At 35.1% G+C, this 22,746-nt stretch overlaps 2 protein-coding genes across 2 annotated transcripts; one reads left to right on the top strand and one right to left on the bottom strand.

Moving 5' to 3' along the window:
• Nucleotides 1–7,869: 7,869 nt before the first annotated feature.
• Nucleotides 7,870–16,749, bottom strand: LOC127104620 (uncharacterized). The gene is made up of 8 exons (XM_051041799.1): nt 16,512–16,749; nt 16,100–16,377; nt 15,844–16,008; nt 15,636–15,755; nt 15,142–15,472; nt 14,248–14,261; nt 8,458–9,039; nt 7,870–8,253 (listed from the first exon to the last, which is right to left on the bottom strand). Exons 1-8 carry the CDS (start codon nt 16,747–16,749, stop codon nt 7,870–7,872), a joined length of 2,112 nt encoding a protein of 703 aa, XP_050897756.1.
• A 3,730-nt stretch (nt 16,750–20,479) lies between these two features.
• Nucleotides 20,480–22,519, top strand: LOC127105944 (immune-associated nucleotide-binding protein 9). The gene is made up of 6 exons (XM_051043161.1): nt 20,480–20,623; nt 20,926–21,158; nt 21,244–21,527; nt 21,679–21,843; nt 21,921–22,055; nt 22,148–22,519. Exons 2-6 carry the CDS (start codon nt 20,927–20,929, stop codon nt 22,346–22,348), a joined length of 1,017 nt encoding a protein of 338 aa, XP_050899118.1. The 5' UTR covers nt 20,480–20,623; nt 20,926; the 3' UTR covers nt 22,349–22,519.
• The last annotated feature ends 227 nt before the right edge of the window (nt 22,520–22,746 follow it).

The following is a 22,746-nucleotide window of genomic DNA, read 5'->3' on the forward strand; positions in this document are numbered from 1 at the left end:
GGTTCAAGTATGACCTGACCCCGGAATAAAAGCTCAACAACAGGTTCATACATGACCTGAATGGTATTGAACAAAAATTGGAAAAACTCTTCAGAGCAGGTTCAAGTATGACCTGACACCGGAATAAAGCTCAACAACAGGTTCATACATGACCTGAATGGTATTGAACAAAAGGAAAAACTTTTCAGAGCAGGTTCAAGTATGACCTGACCCCAGAATAAAAGCTCAACAACAGGTTCATACATGACCTGAATAGTATTGAACAAAAATTGGATTTGAAAATGACTGCGAAAACCGGATGTGGGTTTAAGGGCACCAAATACAAACTGGAATCAAAGGTCAAAGGATCTAGGATCGACAACGAGACCTGGGTCAATGCAAAATGAGCACGAAGTACATTTCGGCTATGCATGATTTGAATTTCCTTTTATGCATGATATATGAATGATCATGATTATGAGAATGCTGACACTGGGCAGACTGGGAGTTTGTAAAGGCTTTTTATGGAAGCTCATGATTCCTCAACACCGAGAACTCAACCGAATATTTTATGATAGATGTTGTCAAGGGAGGATTCTATCCAGTTTGATAACCACAACTTTGCCAATGGGATCCTTTGGGAGGATTAATGAATCGTGCTAGCATAATTTTCGGGCACTCGTCTTAAACTCAATAGTTGTTGACGTATGGCAGAATTTGTTTGAGCAGTTTGAAAGCACGAAGAAAGAGGTTCTGCCCCTCTGTGGCTCATCTTGCCCCAGTTTGTTGGGTCTTTGAAAATGTTCACCTTGAAGGTGGGTTTGAAAACAACTTGCCATGAGACTACCTCGAGATGTCCTACCCCAAGTGTTTGAAACTTGCAGTGGTCTGAACTTGAATAACCAATTGTTGGAATGGCAGACTCTTGGTTAGCTGTCCTTTGGATAGTTGGACTCATTGAGCTCTGAGGTGGCTTGCCCCAGTCTAAATATTGAAGCAAATTACTCTTGGCTAACTGAACCATGGAGTGATTGGACTTACTGAGCTCTGAGGTGGCTTGCCCCGGTCTGATTCTTGAAGTAGATTACTCTTGGCTAGATGACCCTTAGGGTGATTAGCTCGAATTAACTGATGCTCAAAGTGATTTGCCCCTGAATAGACTTCTTTCACTCCATCAAGTTCCTCAACTATGTATTGAATTTCTTTGATGCTAAGTGTTGACTCGCAAATAAGATTGTTCATTCAAAAAATGGTAATTTTAATTCAATGCTTATGCAAAAATTTGAAATCAAAATTTATTGATATGAACGGGTGAAATACAGTGAACGAGTCGTTGATAAGAACACAATGGTGATCACGTCATTCACAGTATGCAAGTTGGTGCTATCACCTGATTAACAAAAATCGTTTGGAGTCAAGTTAACACAACCTTGTTATAGTATGCTTTCAAAATAAACCCTACCTCAATTAGGTCTTTTAAGGGTTATAACGTGGTCTGGTTCACGGTTTTTTTTGAAACAAAAGGATATAAGGCTCAAAATTTATTTTTACCCACCCCTTCTTCTTGATGATCTCCAATTCCTATGTTCAGTTAATTCAATACACGCATTCGACTTCCAAGAGGGTTCGAAGGTGTGATGGGGATTCAAGACGAATTTTCTTGAAATGGCAGTCCCCTTATTTTATTTTTTGTTAAGGATTTAATGACCTCTTTTGATTGATTTTCTTTATTCCCTAATTTTTCTTGGACCGCTTCTTTGAAGCTTTCGGTCCATAGGGATGCCCTGACGTTTGCCTAAGTCATTTTGTGGCATTTGACTTAGCGGGCCTTTTTTATTCTTTAAAGGTATTGACTGCCACATTATTGGTGGATAAGGATCAACCAACACTAATTTTAACTTTTCTTAACTTCTTCGACACTTCAACATGTGCGCGAAGGATAACATGTGGTTGAACCTAATTGGAGGGTGTACATATGGACGATTTTTTTTTTGAAAGATCGAATGCACGATCAAACTATCTGAACATAACTACCCTGCCCCAGGTTAAGATTAAGGGATTTAGATCCGAAATAAACACCAAATTCTAGGCTCAAAGTGGTTGTCTAGGGATTAACTCCTTATCACTCTAGTGTTTGGGGATTTGAAACAATGCCTTACATCATCGACAAGGTTTTACTCAAAAGCATACCACAATAGTTTCAGGTGCTTTATTTTCATCATCCTCCTTCCAATCTTTGTTAACACAACGGTTTGATAAACAAAAGTGAATGAGAGGAGTATTTTTGTTTTTAACATAAATGAGAAACTAGTGAATACGAATGGATCAATTCAAAAGATGCATAAACATTTCATTAATCTTACCAATTCAAAGAAAACAACAATGTTTAAAAGCAAATAACAACCAACATGCAAAGAAACTACAAAAGAAGTGTTGAAATAGCCAAATGATTGCCAACTTTAGGGAATTGACTTCTTCAAACTTGAAGGTTGGGATCAACAAGCTTTTTGACATCAGCATGATGATCCTCAAATTCTTTTCCTTCAATCTCATCGTTGAACGCAACCCTCCTGGATCCACTACTCACTTCTCCTTTTCTTTCATTGGTATGGGTCGTGACATTGGAAATCCAAGGTGGTATCTCAATGCTCTTACCAGGAAACAATGATAGCTCATTAGCCACATCCCTGACATCTTCCTTGTGGTATAAAACCTTGAGGGGTCTCAAGGGTCCTTTCCCTTTCTCATTACCTGGCTCAGAAATCAAGGTATATGTACCTGAGCCTTCCTCCTTGAGTGTTAGTGACCTTATGTCAATCAATCCTTGCAACTTGAGCTTAAAACTCTTGCATTCCTCGATGGAGTGTCCCATTGTCCCAGTATGGTATTCGCACTTGACCTTGGGATGATCTTCTTCAAAGATTAAGCTCTTTTTGTTGATCAACCCTCGCACCAAGGCTTTCAGCGCTAAGCAAGAATCCATGTCATGTCCCAATGCTCCTTTATGGAATTCACATGTTGCATTTGGATTGTACCATGACAGGTATGGTGACACAGGTGTGAGAGCTCGAGGGGTTACCAAAGCATTTTGGATCAGTTGCGGGTAGAGCTTGCTATATGGCACCAGAATCGAGTCATTGTGATCCTTGTTCCTCTTGTTCTGATTCTGATTTTTGTTCTGAACCTGGCTTTGGTGACTTTGAGGACCAATATCCAGAGGATGTTGATGATGACGTCTTGAGGGAGGTCCATATACTGGTAAATGAGGAGTTGCCACATAGAACTTCCCTTGACTTGGGGTAACACCAGATGGGTGCGGGGTAGTAGCTCTCTTTGTTGCAGCAGTGTATATTGGGTGACCCTCTTTTCTCAACAAGACTTGTAGGGTTTCCAAGACCCATCTCATTTGGCTCTTCAAAAGATTAAGTTCCCCCTTCAGTGCTTCTTGGCTTTTCCTTAGCTCGTCCATCATCGCCTGAGACATGGTTCTTTGTTCTAAACGCGTGTTGAGAATCACTTTGCTTCACGGACAAAGGATGGATGAGTTTTTTTTATTTTGTCTGGAAAATGACATGCGTTATGATGAGATGCAGATGCAATGAGATGTGAATGAATGCAATGCAGGCCATGCATATTTGTGTTTTTTCAACACACGGGTTCAAAAGTCCGAAGTATGGATAAATTTGATTGCTTTTCCAAAACATGGTTCTCACCGGATATGGTCTAGGGCTTTGTTACAAAGGATCCCCAGAGTCATTGATTCACAAGAATGTTTGACGCTTACGGGAAATACTTTCCGGTCGTCAACTCCATCAAGGGAATCTATTCTGGGTGAGGTTCTCGTACCGACTCTTACGAAGTATTCACCTCGGGAGTCCGTACTACGCAACCATCGACTGGGTTCTAGACAGGGTACTCAGAGTCATGGATTCAAAAGACTGTTTGACGCTTACGGAAAATATTTTCCGGTCATCAACTCCATCTAGAGAATCTATTCTGAGCGAGGTTCTCGTATCGATCCTTACGAAGTATCCACCTCGGGGATCCATACTACGCAACCATCATTTCTAGTTGGTCAAAGTTTCAATGTTCTAAAAGGTTCTTAGAGTCATGGACCCCTTTGAAACATCGAAGCTTACGAGGTATACACCTCGGGCGACAATATTTGCAAAAGAATCTACTCTAAGTGAGCTTCTCGTACCGACTCTTACGAAGTATCCACCTCGGGAGTCCGTACTACTCAACCATCATCCTATCTTATGTTGTTTTTTTTCACTCCAGACTCGGGTGTAGAGTCTTTCCCACATGGTTTGCAATCAAGATCCAAGTACCCAACACGGTGGAACCAATATGCAACAAATATCAATATAACAATAAAGATATTAAAAAGCAATAAATAAGGGAAAAGCCACATAATTAAACAAACAAAGGCACACAGACGTCCTAACTAGGCTTGACTCACTTAGGGATTGAATGTCTTCCCCAGCAGAGTCGCCATCTGTCGCACCTCGAAAAAATGGGGATACGACTTCAAAGCGAAGCGCGATCGCACGCTCGCAATGATGGACTGAACAGAGTCGCCACCGAACTTTATTTATTCCTAAAAAGGAAAGGGGAAATATCGATAAAACCCAAGACAAAAGAAAGGATAAGATATGGTCATCGCAACCGATATCAGGGTTCGGGAGTCGATTACGCAAGGGGGAGGTATTAGCACCCCTCACGTCCGTTGTACTCAACGGGAACCATTAGGTCAGTTGTGTGCATTAGTGTTAGTTAAAATATTAGGCTTTTCAAATTATTAGGTGGGAAAGAAAGAATAGAAGAGAGAAGAAATGTTTTTGGATTTTTGACGAAGGACTAAACCTAAGTTTTTTATTAGTGGGCCTGACAAGATTTATAAATCCTGCTCCTACGTATCTCAAAAGAGAAATCAAGGCTTACGTAGTTCTGGGTAGAAAAATGTTTGTTTGTTGGTCGATTTTAGCGAAAGCTATATTGTATTAATCGACAAAAACATCGTTTTACCCAAAATAGATGAGGAGTGAACGCATACCACACATCGAACGGATTTATAAATCTACATTCGGAAAAGCGTCATTTATCTCTACTCAACAATCGTGGCCGAAACATTGTTTTGTATCTCTTAAGACAATATATCTTTCATTTATGAAAAAGGTTTTTTGATTAATCGCACGGCGGCGAGAAAGAGTTTGATTGGTTGGATGTATTTTGAGTGATGGCGAGAACTTGGATGAGCGAGATATACATCTCGAATCCTAGCCTCAGGAGTGCACGGTATACACCATGTTCCATTTCCATCTTTATTGAAAGAGTTTAAGATAGGAATTAAGTATTTTGGAATTTGATTGAGAAAGGGTTTGAAGAAACCGCATTGACAATTTTAGGCGATGGCGAGAGTTAAGATTGGCGAGGCATACGTCTCGAATCTTAACCTCAGGAGTGCATGGTATACACCATGTTCCATTTCCACCTTTATTGAGAAAGTGTTAAATAAGAATTAGGTATTTTGAGTTTTGTTGTGAAAATGACTTGACCTAGATCAAGTATTGATGGACGTTTAAGAGAAATTTGAATGAGTGTTTGAAAGAAAACAAAGTGGATAAACTTGGATGATGGCGAGAGCTAGGATTGGCGAGATATACATCTCGAATCCTAGTCTCAGGAGTGCGTGGTATACACCACGTTCCACTTCCATCTTTATTGAAAAGGTCTTAATTATGAATTAATATTTTTTGAGTTTTTGATTATGAAAAATGGCTTGACGTTGGATCAAGCATTTGATGAAGTTTTTTTTGAAATGGGATGGAATAGGAGGGAGAAATGAGTTGATTTGTTTATTGAGAAAATACTCGACGTCGGATCGAGTCATATTTTTGTATTTTTTGAAATTGTTGATTTTACTCTTGTGTTAGTATCTAACTAAACAGTCAAGTAAATAAAGAAATAAAACAATACAAGATTATTACACATCGGGGGAGTGGGGTACATCTTGTTAAATGGGGATTAAAAAATCATGAAACAATTAAATCGGGCCCAAACAACAAATAATGCAATGCATGAGTGTAAGTGCAAGAGAACCGGCTAATTGTAAGAAAGCCCAAGAGTAAGCTATGTGAGGTTGATGGCGATGCTTAAAAAAGCAATCGACTTACAAGGGTGTGGAAATGGGCTCGATATTGAATCGAGAAAAGAAATGATTTTTATAGTTTTAAAATGGTTTTGCATGCATGACGAATTTAATAAAGAAACATGGACATAAAAAAAATATTAAAAGAAACAAAATGCTAAAAGACAATAAAATACTAAAAAAATAAAATGCTAAAAGAAAATGAAATACTAAAAAAGTGCTACATACGAGTATTGAACCCACTCCTCTTGAGACTATGGAAACCACCCCTCTCCACCAGGCCACTTATGACTAGTTGTTACTTTGATGTTAGATTGGATAAATAAACTAAAGTGGACTAAAATTAGAATTAAACTAAAAAAAAACTAATAAAAAACTGTTAGACTAACCTAATTAAACCCAGCCGTTCGGCTGTTGGGTTTACAATGGGAAAGTGAATTGAAAAGGAGGAAATAAATTGAAAATATAAACAAACATTTATTAACTAAATACCTAGGGAAATTAAATGGATTTTAATAGTTTTTTTAAAATGGATTATTCTATCTAAAATAAATTAGAGAAAAAAATTGAAAAAAAGAAAAGAAAACAGACTTCATCGTCTAGCTCTCTCGCTCTTCTTCTCCCAATCTCACTCACAATCTTACCCTCGCGTCTCTCACAATCTCGCGAGTTCTCAACCTCACTCACAAAATCGTTCTCTCCAACTCACGTCTCTCTCATCATAATCCTCCCTCAAACACGCGTTTCTCCTAATCGCTTCTGAATCGTACAAAAAATCACAGGCTGAAGCAAAAGAGAGCTCACCTCCGGCGGTGACCACGACAACGATGAAGCTCACAGGTTTGTCCTTAATTTGGTGATTAGGGTTTCTATCGTTTATGGTCGCCTCCCTTTTTCGTTTTTCGAATTCTCCTCCCCTTTTCTGTTGTTCTCCCCCCTATTTATCCCTCATGAATTAGGGTTTGAATATGTGTCTTTGGTGTTACAGGAAGTTACTCTGCGAAGCTCCTTTCGTGCTCAGAAATTGGAGTGGCCCTTTTTGATGCTAGAATCGGAACGGTAATCTGAGCATGAACTTTTTCCTTGAATTTTGTCTTAATTCCAAATTGGGGATTTTCTGGATTTTTGCATCTTTTACTAATTAATTTGTTCTTTTTACTGCAGTGAAAATTGGTTAACGCAGGAATGGCTGAGGTTGAGGTTCAAGGTGAGTAGTGCTACGATGGTGGTTGAGTTATGGTTGTTCTGTTAGAGTTTACATGGGCGACCAAAGCTTGAGTGGTTGTGTGGCACACCAGGAGCTCATTCAAAGTGCTTGACAGCCTTCCGAGCATTTTTGGGACCTCTAAGAAGAACCGTGTCTTGGCCTGGAGGAGCTTCAATGGCCAGCTGATCAAAAGTAAGGTACTCCCCACCAGCCTTCACAATTCTAACTCTGGCAGTTTCTGTGAACCTTAAAGCAGTTACTTTGATTGCAGGCACTTCATAAACGCGAATATCGTTGGTCACAGCCCCCCCACAACTACAGCAATCTTACCCTCGTTTCCCTTCATGTGGCGAATCAACCTGGAGCCCTCCGAGCAAGGAAACGGTAAAGCTTGACGAGAAGCTTGAGATAGATATCATCAGATTTTGGTGTGGTTCGTTTTGTCTTCTTGGACTTGCCCCCGGCCTTCAAATCGATACCCATTGTGGATGGAGCTTCTTGCTGCTGCGAGTGAAAAGGGGATGGATAGAAGTTACATGCCCCAGATGCCACGAGCTGTTGCCACTTTGTTACTTGGTCGAGATGTTAGTTCATACAATATCCTCGCAAACGTGTCAGAATATTTGCTATCTGTGAAAAGTATCTCAGAAAAAGCATTCTCATAGGCTAGCAACAAAATTCTGTTTTGTGGCTCAGAAACAAGACTCTCTAATATCATGGCAGCTTTCCGACAAACTTCTGGAACAGGATGTGGTGTCTTAATTACTTTGAGCAATCGATCTATTGCCCATCGCTCACTAGCAATCTTCAACCTGCAATCCATATTAACTTCAGCAAGGTTATAGAGTGCACCTATAGCAGCTGCCTGAGCATCAATTGCCGGTAAGCTGATAAGGTCAATCAAACGTTTGTGTATCTGTGGAAAAAAATGATAGCAAGAAAGGTTCGTTGTCAGGATTAATGATCAATCGGCCAAGTAACTCAGCAGCAGCACAATGCCAGGCTTTGACAGGAGAATTCAATATCCCCATGATGACCTGAACTGCACGTTTCTCTCTATTGTATGATCTTCAATGCATTGGAAGGCTGTTGGTTTATTAATTTATGCTGGCTGTTGTACTGCTGTTATGTTAATTATTGTTTGTTGCAGGTGAACAAATGGTGCTCTGTTCAAACGCATCTTCCTTAAATGGCTGATAGAAATAAGGCAAGCAGTACTCGCATTTCTATCCAACTTCAGGTGCTTTAAAGCAGACCTTCTTTGGGTGCAACGAAGTATAAATATTTCAGTCTTCAGTCTTTCCACTTGGCTATCTCGGTCCTTCAGGGGAATGGACGGAACCCAGTCCATTTTCATTGGTTTCATGGGAATTATCTCTTCAGCCTCTCTCTGAACGGAGTTAATCCCAATTTTATCAGATGGTGGAAAAGGTGAGACAACAGCTACAACAACCGGAATGCAGATAACTTTGTTTTCCTGTTTGTGCATAAGACCAGTAACAACTGCCAAATCCAAGGTTGAAAATGCAACACCCTTCCGTGATGATAACAATGAAGACCATTGTAGGAACTTCACAGAGTCTGAGACAACCACAAAAACCCAAGATAGAACTACTGCAAGAAGTTTTATTGGTCGCCGAGTATCCTGTAGCTTTAGATCACTGAAAGTATCATCGGCTATGTGTTTGTCTAACAATGCATCCTTGTCGTCAACCGAAGCATAACAATTAACACTCCATTATAGCTTCTGCTGTGGGGAACCAAACAATTATCAGCAGTTACGGTGAGTTTTTTTCGATGCTGTCATGTTCTTTCCAATTTGCTATTGTGGCTTTTGTAAATGAAACAGGGACTGCTGTGATATTGCAGGTTTCTTTGGAAATGAAGAGTGGTTTCCCCTTGGCAAGCCTGGCTGCTTCAAAGATAGTGAGGGAAATAGCCAACAGATGGTTCAGATGGTTATCCGGCAATGTACCATACTCTTGCAGGTGGTTACGGGATGCTAGCTTTAGAGTTTCCGTGACTTGCGTTTTGCTTACCTTGCATCGCCGTTTACTGCAGCTGGCTCGTGTTGATGCTGCTAGCTGGAACAGTTTTGGATACTTGGTACATAGCAACTTTTTGCATTTGGCTTGTATGTCGTCTCCCACTGTTTTGGGTTGTTGTGTTGCTGCTTTTGCTTTTCATTCACTTTCCAATTGTTATTTTATTTATCTGATTTGGACATGTACGCTATTTGGATAGTTAATGGCTAATTCTAATGTGAAATTGGACATAAACTTAAGTAAATGAGTTTTGGTTTGTATAGTTAAAATGGGTTATTGGATTAAAAAAAAAAGGATTTAATTGTGGGTTCAAAGAGTTTGGATATTTGATTATAAAATGGATATGGATTTTTAGGAATAATCCAAGATTAATTTAAATATCAATTTAAATAATAATAACAAATCAGCAAAAATCAAATTAAAATCAAATTAATCTATAATTCGTTAAAATTACTTTGATACTAACTCTAACATTCATTTGGAAATTAAAATCAATTAGAGTTTGATTCATTAGTAAAATAAACAATTAAGATTAAATTGAAATTTGGAATTAAACTTAATTCGAAATTAAAATCAAATTAAAATTAAAAAAAGTCAAATAATTAAAATCCATTTTATAATCAAAAACATCATGATCAAGAAGCTAGATAATGACCAATGTCTATCAATAAAAAAAATGGATTTGGCGATGAATGTATGCAAATGAACTTTAGGCCAAACGCCTAAGTGAAAAAGAAAAAATGAAAAAAAATTCAGGACCAAAATCGGGGTATGACACATGGGCAGACTCAAATCAGTTAGTTGTTGTATTTCCAAGGTGTCTAACCTGATCGATTCAAGCACAAACAATCTTCTAATTCACCTGATCCAGAATTATACTTTCAACAAATATGGATATTTCTCACACACGTTTCAGAAAAGTATAACAATAACATCATATAGTTCTTCTCTAGAATAATTTATTATAACATTTCATGCATCCATTATTCTTTCCACTATCACACTCCATTTCTTTGTCTTCTTCCTTTATTTATATGGTCCCTATCGCAGGTTTAAGTCGGCTACTCACATTCTTTTTGATATGCAATGTTTACTTCTGTTTTTGTGGGAGATATCCTTATAATGTGATAAACATTAATAAGAAAAATCATTAAAAAAACGAAGTATAGGTCATAATAATGATTTTCACCTCTAGAAAAAAATACATTTATATAAAAAATTTAAACGTCGATTTTCTATGAAATGGAAACAATGCAAACGTTGCCTATGATTAAATTTAGAATTAATATTTTTCAGAGACTTATATAATAACACATTAAAACGATCTTCAAAGTTTCACGACATTCCGAATAGTCAAGATTTATTTTGATTTTTCGATCGTAACGTTACATATGTGTTTCGATCAAAAAAATTAAAATAAATTGAGACTTATTCGGAATGCCATGAAACTTTGCACATCCATTTTATGTATTATTAGATAGGTTTCTACAAAATATTATCTCAAAATTCAATCATATACCAGCATTTGCAATTCATATTTAATTCATCTCAAATAAAACAAAATTCAATTTTTGTGTGAGACATTCTTATAAGATTATAAAATTTCATGCAAAAAAATCATGAAAATAAATAAATTTTAGATCATAAGAATGGATCAGGATCCTCTCTTGCTCTCTTTCTCGAATATAGTATATGCAACATCTACTACATCTCTTAGATTAATTATATATTTTTTTCACTTTTAGTCAATTTTATTTACTTAATTTTTTGACCACTGAATTTAACGCATGATAGACAGTTGAATGAGATTGAAAGATACATATACCATAAGAATGGTGCGTTTAAATTAAATACAAACTTTGGATTTACTTATGATTTTCATCTTAACTATGAATTTAGTGACGGACTTTTTGACGCTCTAAGTTTAATTAATATAAAAGATATATATAATGAGAATTATTCTTTAATTTTTTTTTTAAAATAGACTAAAAGTAAATCCATATCCCCTGTTTTTTATGTCGTTACTTTTTTTGTTTTGTTTTAAGACTTGAGAATGCTAGCGTATTCATTTTCTTCTAACTCTATCTATGTAATAGTAGTAGTAGAAAACACTCTACAAAACTTGTTTCATCACTTTACTATACAATCTATTTCTAAACATTTATTTTAGGGTTATGTGATTTCATTGTGAGCATGTTAAAGTTAAAAAGTAATTTCTTATCAATAACATTCCTATCATTGGTATATTTCTATTCACAGCTTGAGACATTTTTTTTTTGGAAGTTCTTAGAGTGTAGTTGTTAATATAGAGGTTGAATAAGATTGAGTTTCTCGGTAATAAGTGTACGAGGAATATTAATTTTTTTATAAATAAAATAATATATTAAAGAGAGTATAAATAATATTCAACTCAATATAAAAAAAGAAGATAAAAACGACTGAAGCATTAGTCTCCAACCACATAGCTAATACATAATAAGGGATTGTCAAATTAATCTGACAAACTAGAATGAATATAAACGTTACAACCAATCCCAAACCAATCCCAAGAACGAAGTTTAACTAAATAAATTAACTCCTTCTCGTTAACCAATCCCCCTTTTAAAATAATAGTATTCCTAGCTAGTCAAAAACTCGATACAACTTAGAATCAAAATAATACAATAAAATCCTTATCAATTCTCCCTAAAAATAGAATATCAAAGTTGAAAAAGTGATCTAAAATTGGTGTGGAAACAAGAAAACCTTCAAACTCTAACTAAATCAGCATTAGATGCCAAATACAAGCAGAAATCGGATAGAATAAAATAAGGTGAACAATATTTTCTTCACGATGAAAATAAAAAGGACAAACCAGGTCATGAATTGATGACTCTACGTTTCTTAAGCTCAAAACGAACAAGGATCATAAACATTGTTAGGCATCTTGGTTTTCTAATTGATCTTCAATGCAAGAGAAAGGGACGAAGAAATGGTAATCACATACAAGGAACATTTATGTAAACTTGGGTAGATTGCTTTCACTGAAAAATCTTTGGGATCACAACACCAAACAAATAAATTATCGAGCTCAAGGATCTGAGTTACCTCATATAGAATGCACAAGATAACATTCAACTTGGCCAACTCTGAAAGTGATTTAGAGCAAATATTCAGGTTCCAAGTCCATAATCCATCGAATCAAACACCTAAAGAACCCATCTTTAATCTCGAAGCAGACACGATAACCGCATCAAATAAATTTGGGAAGTATAAAATATATGGATTTAGGGTTGAAAATGTGGTAACATGAAAATAAATAGTGTAAGAATAATATGTGATTGAAATTGGATAATACATAGAAGCATCGCTTTAAAACTGAATCGGATCGGTCGGTTGAACCGAGAATTGGAGGGATAAATGGTCGCTTTAATACATAGATTCTGATGATGATCCAATAAGAAAGAAATTAGCCCCTGGTATTGCTAAAAGATTAAAGAATATGAAAGGGAAGGTTGTTATGTCTGCAAGCAAGCCTTTTAAGGTGTCCAAGAAAAATGTTGGTGTTGGACCTGGAAAAGGGTGGAGCAAATTTGTGACTCCTACTACCAAGAAAAGGTCCTTGAAGAGGAAGGAAGTGTCATCAAGTGAGTCTTAGTATGATGTCGAACAAGATGTTCAAGACATCAGGCCTTCAGCTAAGAAGGGAGTTGCTGGGAAATAGATTCCTGCGAATATGTCTGAAATTTCCATTGATAACATTTCTTTTCATTCTATGGAAAATGTTGAAATTGGAAATATGTGTACCAAAGAAGACTAACTTTGGAAAGAAAGCTTGGTAAGTATGCTCTTGAATTCCCATTTACTTTCGTTATCTTGTCTTCGATCGACACTTTGTAGTTCTTTTCGATCAACGACCATATGCTGAGAAAATTGTTTTTCATGTCTGGTATGTATAGTACATTGGAAATTACTGACCTCTTACCATCTTTCCTCATAATCAGAATATCACCAATATCTTTAGCTGCTAGAGTATTGTCATTTGCAAATTTCACCACGTTCTTCATCGAAGGTTTTATGTTAACAAACCAAACTTTCCAACCAGACATGTGTGATGAGCATCCTGAGTCTAAGTACCATTGGTCCTTGAATCTTTCTTCATCTCTTGTTGTGGCCATCAGCAACATCTCTTCTTCTTCGTGTCTAACAAATTTTGCCACATTTTCTTGATTCTTTTGTTTTTAAGGACAATCACTAGAGTAATGACCATACTTCTGATAATTGAAGCACTGAATGTGACTTTTGTCAGGTTTTCGACCACCACATCGTCCTCTACATGCAACACCACCTCTTTGGTTATTTTGGTATGAGGGACTTCTCTGGTTCAACGCATTTCCTTCTTGCCGGTTTCCTCTACTAGTTGAATTATTGTAGCCTCATCTACCTTTGTTGTCGAACCATTTCCCTTTGCCTTACTTTTCTCTTACTTGCGTCTGCAAAGCCACATCACTTTTTGACTTACTTACAGCTCTTTCAGCCATTCTTTGTTCATGAGATTCAAGCGTCCCTTAAAGCTCTCTTGGTCAATGTGACAAATCTTTCGACTCTTTTATGACTACTACCACGTGGTCGAACTTTGGAGCCAATGACCTCAAGATCTTTGCAACAACTGATATTGATGTCAATATTTCTCCACATACCATAATTTGATTCACTAGTTTCTAACTCTAGTGAAAAAATCAGTTATGCTTTTCACTTTCTTCCTTCTGAAGCAATTCATACGTTCTTTTGTGAGTTTGTAACCTCACCTCTTTCACCTTTTCTGCACCTCCAAATGATTTCTCCAAGATTTTTCATGCTTCTTTTGACGATACTACATCACTGACCTTTTCGAAATTATCTGGAGCAACACATTGATGAATTATATAGAGCTTTATAATCTCTCTTCTTCAATTCTTTATGCACATCTCTTTCTCCATTCGTTGTGTTTTCTAGAAGCGGCGTCACTCTCTCTTTCACAAGATCTCAAAGATCTTTACAATATAAAGCAACCTTCATCTATTTACACCAATTTCCATAACTTCGACCCTCCAGAATTTGGAGACTCGTCGAAAAATATCCATTCAGATGATTCAATGTCAGCGTGTTTTGCTATCCACAAATCGCTCAGTCGGTGCTCTAGATACCAAATGTTAGAAATTCACCAAAATCTATGGAGAATTTTGGTTTCTTTTTTTCAGCAATAGGGGTTACTTCTTATTTGTAGGTTGAGTTTGCTTACTCACCGAGCAAAACTCCAACTAACCTAATTCAACTAAAATTATAAAATAAACCTAAATTAAAATCTCTGTCGAACAATAATATACTTCGATATTTCGACATTCTCTTGCCTCTGCCGAACAACCTACTTCAACACAAAGAATTACAATTCTATATATATATATATATATATATATATATATATATATATATATATATATATATATATATATATATATATATATATATATAATGATATAAAAATATTTGACATAGTTAATTAACCATAACTGTTAGATCTTTAAAAATATGACTTTTAGTCAACAACAAAGTAGCTTCTATGAGCATATAACAAAATATATAAACTTATTAGAGCCATTAAAGCCAAATTAAAAAAAGATCTCTAGTTTCTAATGCATGAAGTCAACACAAAATGTTAATAATATTTCAAAAGATAAACTAAATGAACTCTTTGCCTGTTTGAATTAATTACTATCATTGAATGACACACAGAGAAGAACCTGCTTCTTGCTTGCGGAGTTTTTCTTGTGCCTCCTTAAGATGATTTCTGAGTTCCTTAATTTTTTCATTTGATCTCATTTCCGCTTCGAGTCTTGCAGCTCTTTCTTGCTCAACACGTGCTTCTTTTTTGAGTTTTTTAATTTCATCTTTTGATCTCATTTCTGCTTCTTGTCTTGCCGCTTTTTCCTGTTCAAGACGTGCTTGCTCAAGATGTTTTCTGAGTCTCTCAATTTCATCTTTTGATCTCATTTCTGCTTCTTGTCTTGCCACTTTTTCTCGTTCCAATTGCTGCTCCAGCCATGTAATTGCTTTCTTCAACTTCGACTCTACCTACAAAACCACGTATTGTGTACTCAACAAATTCAACAGCATGTGTAATATGCGTGCATTGACAATTCAAAAAGTTTTAATAATATCTAATAAAATGATTGTCAAAAAAATAATCAATAAAGATGAAATAACGAAGATTGCGCAATATAAACATGAAAAGTACCATCTCAGTTATTCGATTAAGCTGGTCATCATATGCTTGCTCCCTATGTTTTTTAAACTCTAGCATTTCTTCTTCCGAGTATCCTTCCAATGTAGCAGCCTGTCTTTCCGAGTATCCTTCCTGCCGCCAAATAATGAAACTCATTGATACCTAAACACTTTTTTCCAAAATTTAAGAAATGAGACTGTCAAATCTGCAAAATCTCCACCTTTAGTTTTGTAAATAACTCATTTGTATAAGGCAGACCATGATTCTTTGCTACAATCAATTTCACAAAAGAGAGAAGTTCTTGAAGTTGTTGAGATTGCTTCTTTTCATCCTTAGTCTTGTTATCAAAAAGCACACATCGATTCTCACACAAAGAAAGAATTGACTGCATGCAACATAAAATCAATATTTAACCATTCTAAAAAAGAAAGCCATAGAAAAGCTTCATCACAAAAGTTATAATACTAAATACAAACCTTTAAAGACTCAGGACATTCACGACCTAAATAATCGTCCAATGTCTCATCATTATCTTCTAAATCATCTCCACCGGTAAAGACCACAACCATGTAGTCAACAATTTTGCTTCCAAACAATGTCTGCAAGCTACGTAGAGCTTTTTCTTCTTCCACACTGAAACGTGATCTAACAGAGAGCACTACAATGATGGCATGGATTCCATTCTTAGCCAAATCAATGCACTTGACTATTTCTTTCCCAATAAGCTCGGATTTGTCAGAAAGTTCAAATAACCCTACAAAAAATTTCACAAAGTGACAGAATTAAATAAAAATAATTAAAATATTAGCAATCATAACTAGCACCCATTCCATAACTCAATAAACCATATTTCATGTTAATACATTCTAATACAAAGACCAAGTTAACCTGGAGTGTCAATAACATTAACAATCTGCCCATCACTCATCACAGTTGTCTCCATTTTGCACGATGTGGTGACACCGGAGGAACTAGACCTTGACTTGAATTTTTTCTCTCCAAGAATACTATTACCGGTTGCACTCTTGCCGTTGCCGGTGCGTCCAAACAAAACCAATGTCTTAACATTATTAGGCGAGGAAGCAAATTCCCAATCATCAATCGAAAGAACAGAACTTCCACCCATCACAGCTTGAAATGTGCTGAAAAGATTAAAAAAATTCCATTAGATATTAATTCTGATGGAACTAATAAAAGAAAATTGAAAATTGCAAATACTTCTTATGTATTTAGCTCAACAATGAGAGAAGTTTATTTGAATTTGATCATATTAGTTGAATGTAAAAATGTGAAGTATAAAGTTGAAGTTTCTAACCTTTACTGGTTGAAGTCTCGAACTATACTTAGAGATGCGGAATTGAAGTGATCGAATTTTCTTTCTGATTTGTAAAACTTACCACTTTCGTCGAACAACTTATTACTAGAAAACACTAATGAAAAATGTAATGTAATGCAAAATCTACCTATATACTCCAACGGTTCAGTTTTAGTTTTTCAATTTCCACATTAAACACTATTAATTCTCTCTCACATTAAACCCTTCAATTTCTGTGTCAAAAAATCCTTAATTGCCTCTTCATTTTCTTAATTGTTTTACTCCAAACCCTTGATATTCTTTTTTCAAATTAACCAAAATTAGACGCCCAAGTGTTAAACATGATTTATAATAGGATAATAATAACTTGTGTCCTAAAGGTATAGGTTAAAAAATCCAAAAATAATAAAAGATTTATATTAAAAAAAATAATAAAATTATTAATTATAAATTTATATTAAATTTTATACATAATTTTCAAATTTTTGTTTACTATATTTATATCTTAAGTGGCATTCTTAGGAGACAAGTTAACTAGCCTTCTTTTTATTATGTTTGACCCCCACCTTATTATTTTGCAAGAATGTTTATGATTTAGATTAGCAGCTTCAACTATCTTACTCTATTTTTTAAAGATTAACATATCCATTTACCATCTTTAGATAAGTAAATTATATATATAAAAGAAAAATATTTTAGTTTTGAATTTGTCCTTAAATCAAATTCCATTGATGAAACATCTCTATCCAATAATTTGAAAAGTTCAATTGCTTTATACCAAGTCTCTCTAAATATTTTAGAATCACATGAATGAAACATCTAAAATTAGAAAATTAGAGTAGAAAACAGAATAAAATAAAGATTTTATTTTAATGTTAGGATATTGTATGAAAGAATAAACTAAATTCTATGTCTATAAAGTTGATGAAATCTAATAAAGATTAACTATTCTTTTAGATCTCTTAGTTAAAGTTAAATAAAGTTGCCACATGATGTATACTTAGTGTTGATGTCGAGACCAACTTAAAAGAAATACTTACACGTATTCTTGATTTAAGAAAAAGGAAATGTATTTATTTGTCATTTTTGTTTTTCATTTAAGAAAACCCTAATAGAACACTAGTTCATAGAGGAGATGAAAGTAGTTGAGACGTTCGAGAGAATGTCTGTTTAGGCGAAATCGAAGGTGAGAAAGCCTTTGCTAGAGAACACGAGGGTGAAGGCACATTTAAGGATTCAGTTTTCAAACAGATTGATAATTTGTATCTCATTTCTAATTTAGGGTTTACCGTATTCAAATGCTTTATGTTTTAGATTTTGTGAGTTATAGGTTTCAAATGATGTTTGTATTTTAATTTTCTGTTCGTTTTCGATTTTAGGTTAAGTTTAATGTTAAGTTTTAGGTTGTAGGAAATTTGTCTGCCCCCTTACTAATTATAATTGTGTTGGACATATGTAGTAATGGAAGAATATTTTCTTTTGTTAATTCATCATGGTGGTTTATTTTTGGATAATGAACTAACTATATATGAAGGACGAATAATGTAGCAATATCTTTGTAAAGACCCATCAAGGGTTAGGTCATTGCCTCCAGTATGGGGAGACACCCTTCAACCGTCCAAAATAAGGCAACCTTGCCTTAAAATGCTCCCTACTCGCTTGTTATGGAAAACGTGGAAAAAAACACGCCTCAATCAAAGGGAATTTATAGTCAACAAAGTAAACAGTGTCTTCCTAAGAAGTAAGGATACAACGGTCCACTGCAATGACTAAGCAACTGGTTATCATTTCCAAGAAACCATAACTCCAGGCTCACGAGCCTCTATAAATACCTTATTACTAGCATGAGAAAAGATAACTCTGCACAAATGATAATGAACTAACTATATATGAAGGACGAATAATGTAGCAATATCTTTGTAAAGACCCATCAAGGGTTAGGTCATTGCCTCCAGTATGGGGAGACACCCTTCAACCGTCCAAAATAAGGCAACCTTGCCTTAAAATGCTCCCTACTCGCTTGTTATGGGAAATGTGGAAAAAAACACGCCTCAATCAAAGGGAATTTATAGTCAACAAAGTAAACAGTGTCTTCCTAAGAAGTAAGGATACAACGGTCCACTGCAATGACTAAGTAACTGGTTATCATTTCCAAGAAACCATAACTCCAGGCTCACGAGCCTCTATAAATACCTTATTACTAGCATGAGAAAAGATAACTCTGCACAAATGGTTTTTTTGTTGCATTAAACTTTCTATTATGTGTCTGATCTGTTTGTTCCAAATTCTTATCACGCCTATCATCAAGCTTAAGCTTTTCTAAAGAATGACCAATTTTCTTGCAATAAGTACAATAGTGAGGTAAGTTTTCGTATTCTAACTCTGTAAAAAAGGAAAAAAACCTGCCTTTTTACCAAAGTTTTGTATTCGATGTTCGAAGTAAAATCCATATATATCGGTACTCTAATAAAGTGATCAAAGCTTCTATCTATCATGTGCTTAGTAGATGCTAGATTAAAGTAGATCGACGTACCTATGTTACTTGCGATTGCAAACAAATTTCTACGGTACTACTATTCTTGAGCAAGATAGTAGAACATGACTAGACGTCAGCTGTGTTGTTTTATTGCATACATGAAACAAAATCTTTTGGCTAAGGAAAAAGTTTTAGAAGACCTGCTGATAGGTTCCAAGCACCTGAAACACACACCCTTCTAACATTTTCAAATGAGGTGAAGGTAAATCCAAAAAAGACCTTGCCGACAGAAATCACACACTATTTCCATAAATCCTTCCACATAATAGAGAGTTTAGATTGTAGGCTTATTACCGATAAATGTGTTGAACCTTTTGGCCAAAAGATTCTTCCATAAAAATTATGTTTACACGAATTTACTCATGTTTAATTTCGTCTTTTGGTGTTGTTATCGAAAGGAAATCCCCTTTTAGTACTCACACACTCTATTGAGGATGTAAGCAAAAATTTCTATTTGAGAACTTCCATAAGTGAACTAATGTTTGATTTTGAAATAGGATTGGGCGCGAGACATAACAAAGGTATGTTGAAAGTTTGCATAGTTAGATTTCATGTGGTCTAAAAGCTTATTTAGAGTCATTATTAAAGGACGATGAATAGCATTATGTAAAATTCAAACATGCTCATATTAAAAAAAAATTGAAATTTATCATAAAAGTAAAATATTTATTTTTTGTTTTAAAAAATAATTTAAAAATTTCATAACAAACTCACAACAAATATTAATTAATATAAATTAAAAAATGAATTATTAACCTAATTAATATATATGATTTAATTGAAATACACTATTTTACATCGTTTGGATATTGAAATAAATTTTACGTTGGATATTAAAATAAGTTTGACTTTTATTTAAAAAAAAAAACTTTAATGTGATGATGATGAATCGACCGTGGACCCTATATTTATAAAGTCTTTAATCGGTAGACCAAAAGGAAAAAAAACTTTAATCTAATGGTTATAAATCATAGCCTATCATGGACCCTATATTGTGTTGTTCCACCGAAGCACTACTCCCACTCCAATATATTCTTAACCCAGCCAGTGTTTGGATTACGTGTTGCTGGGTTTTGTTTTGTGCCGTCTTCTACTTTTTGCTTCAGTATACTTTGTTTCTCTCTTTTCAGGTTAGGAATTTCTTTTCAGGTTTTGTTTTCTTCATCATCACCGTTTGTTTTTCAGTTTTTGTTACTTGATTGCTTAATCTTTCAATAATCTATCTATATAACCTAAGCGTATGTTGGTATCATGTGAAAATCATCACGTTTAAATCTAGGAATTCAATTTATAATTTGTAGCTATAAACTGTTTGTAGGGTTTATATTGATCACTAGAATTAAGAAATTTTAATTTAGTGGATTTGAGTTACTTATTGGCCTGATTCATTACTTACTATTTATTCTAATTTAGGATTTTATTTATTTATTTATTTATTTTATTTCTGTTAGAATGGGAAGTTATGTTGATGATGATTGGGAGTTTGCTTCTTCCCCGTCCAAGGTTACTCGGACGGTGGTTTTGGTTGGACGCACCGGCAATGGAAAGAGTGCCACCGGTAATAGTATTCTTGGAAGAAAGGTCTTCATGTCGAGGGCAGGCTTATCCGGTGTCACGTCCTCTTGCGAAATGCAGACATCGGAGCTGAGTGATGGACCGATCGTCAATGTTATTGACACTCCAGGTAATTGGCGGTGTATGTATGAACTATTTATTTTTCCGTTTGGTTAAAAAGTTTGTGTATCCTTTTAACCTGGAAACTTTTACAGGATTATTTGAATTTTCGGCTGCGGGTAAGTCTGAGTTTATTGGAAAAGAAATAGTCAAGTGTATTAAATTTGCTAAGGATGGTATCCATGCCATCCTTGTAGTGTTATCCGTTAGAACAAGATTTAGCGAGGAAGAAGAAAATGCTCTGAGAAGCTTGCAAAAATTATTTGGAAGCAAGATTGTTGATTACATGATTGTTGTCTTCACGGGAGGAGATGAATTAGAAGATAATGAGGAGACACTCGACGGATATTTAGCCCGCGAATGTCCGGAGCCTTTAAAGGTTTTTATTAGTATTATAGTTTAAATTATTTCGATCCACTGATTTTGTTTTAACCTTTGTCGTAATATACAAATAATTATTTTCTATGAATTTTCTATATGCATGTATTAATAGTTTTGTTGATCTTTAATTGATTTCAATAATAATGTAGGAAATACTTTCTTTGTGTGGGAATCGCCGTGTTCTCTTTGACAACAAGACTAAGGATAAAAAGAAGCGATTTAGTCAAGTTCAACAACTTCTCGAGTTTGTAAACTCGGTAGTATCGCATAATGGTGGACGTCCCTATACGGATGAACTATTTACCGAACTAAAGGTGGAAGTTTTGCAAATTTCACTATCTTGTTTCTTAACTCTTAAAGAAGTATGATGATGTTGATCTTTTGATTGCAGAAAGGAGCAATGAAACTTGAAATCCAGCAAAAAGAAGTTGATTCCTTAGAAGGATACTCAGACGGGCAAATCTCGGAGCTTAAGAAGCATATGCAACAATCATATGAGGCCCAATTAAAGCAAATTACTGAGATGGTACTTTTCGTCTATATTTTCTGATATGAATCTTCATTTCATTTTTTACTTAATTTTGTCTACTGTGTTTGATGAATTATATGGTTTTGCAGATTGAGTCAAAGTTGATGGCGGCAACTACAAAGCTTGAGCAACAATTGGCACATGAGCAAGCTGCAAGACTAGAAGCAGAAAAAAGTGCAAAGGTAGCTCAAAAGAAATCCGACGAAGAGATAAAAAAACTAAGAGAGCATCTTGAGAAGGCACACGAAGAACTCCGCAAACGCGGTGATAAAGGTTGTGCCATTCTATGATAGAGTGAGTGACTACTTCAAACATTTTAAGAGTGGTTTAATTTTTCTTCCGAATCTTGACATCTTGTTGCGTTTGTTAGTATTTTGTGCATAAATACGAACTGCGACGTAGCATTACTATTGTGTTGTTTTCCATTATGGATTGAAGATCTTCTCTATTTTGGCTTTCAACCGGTAGTTATTTTGTTATGTTAATGTTAATTTCTCTATACAGTCAATTACGATATTTACTCTTTTATATTATGCATTGATAATTTTGACAAACTAACCTATGTTTTTTTTTGGTATTGAGGGGTCTTTTTAAAACTTTTTAAATCATAACCATGTCATTTAATCTAGCAATTTTTTTTTGTATTTTGACTACTAACAAATTTTGGTAAAAGAAAGGTAAAACAAAA

This window comes from Lathyrus oleraceus, chromosome 7 (genome assembly GCF_024323335.1).
Source record: "Lathyrus oleraceus cultivar Zhongwan6 chromosome 7, CAAS_Psat_ZW6_1.0, whole genome shotgun sequence".
Lineage (NCBI taxonomy): Eukaryota > Viridiplantae > Streptophyta > Magnoliopsida > Fabales > Fabaceae > Lathyrus > Lathyrus oleraceus.

Coding starts and splice junctions, on each gene's coding strand:
- LOC127105944 (XM_051043161.1), top strand. CDS start 20,927: ATGGGAAGTTATGTTGATGATGATTGGGAGTTTGCTTCTTCCCCGTCC. Junction 21,159..21,243: donor CAATGTTATTGACACTCCAG/GTAATTGGCGGT, acceptor AAACTTTTACAG/GATTATTTGAATTTTCGGCT. Junction 22,056..22,147: donor TAAAGCAAATTACTGAGATG/GTACTTTTCGTC, acceptor ATGGTTTTGCAG/ATTGAGTCAAAGTTGATGGC.
- LOC127104620 (XM_051041799.1), bottom strand. CDS start 16,749: ATGGGTGGAAGTTCTGTTCTTTCGATTGATGATTGGGAATTTGCTTCC. Junction 16,378..16,511: donor TAATGTTATTGACACTCCAG/GTTAACTTGGTC, acceptor AATTTTTTGTAG/GGTTATTTGAACTTTCTGAC. Junction 16,009..16,099: donor AATGTCCTGAGTCTTTAAAG/GTTTGTATTTAG, acceptor TGTTGCATGCAG/TCAATTCTTTCTTTGTGTGA.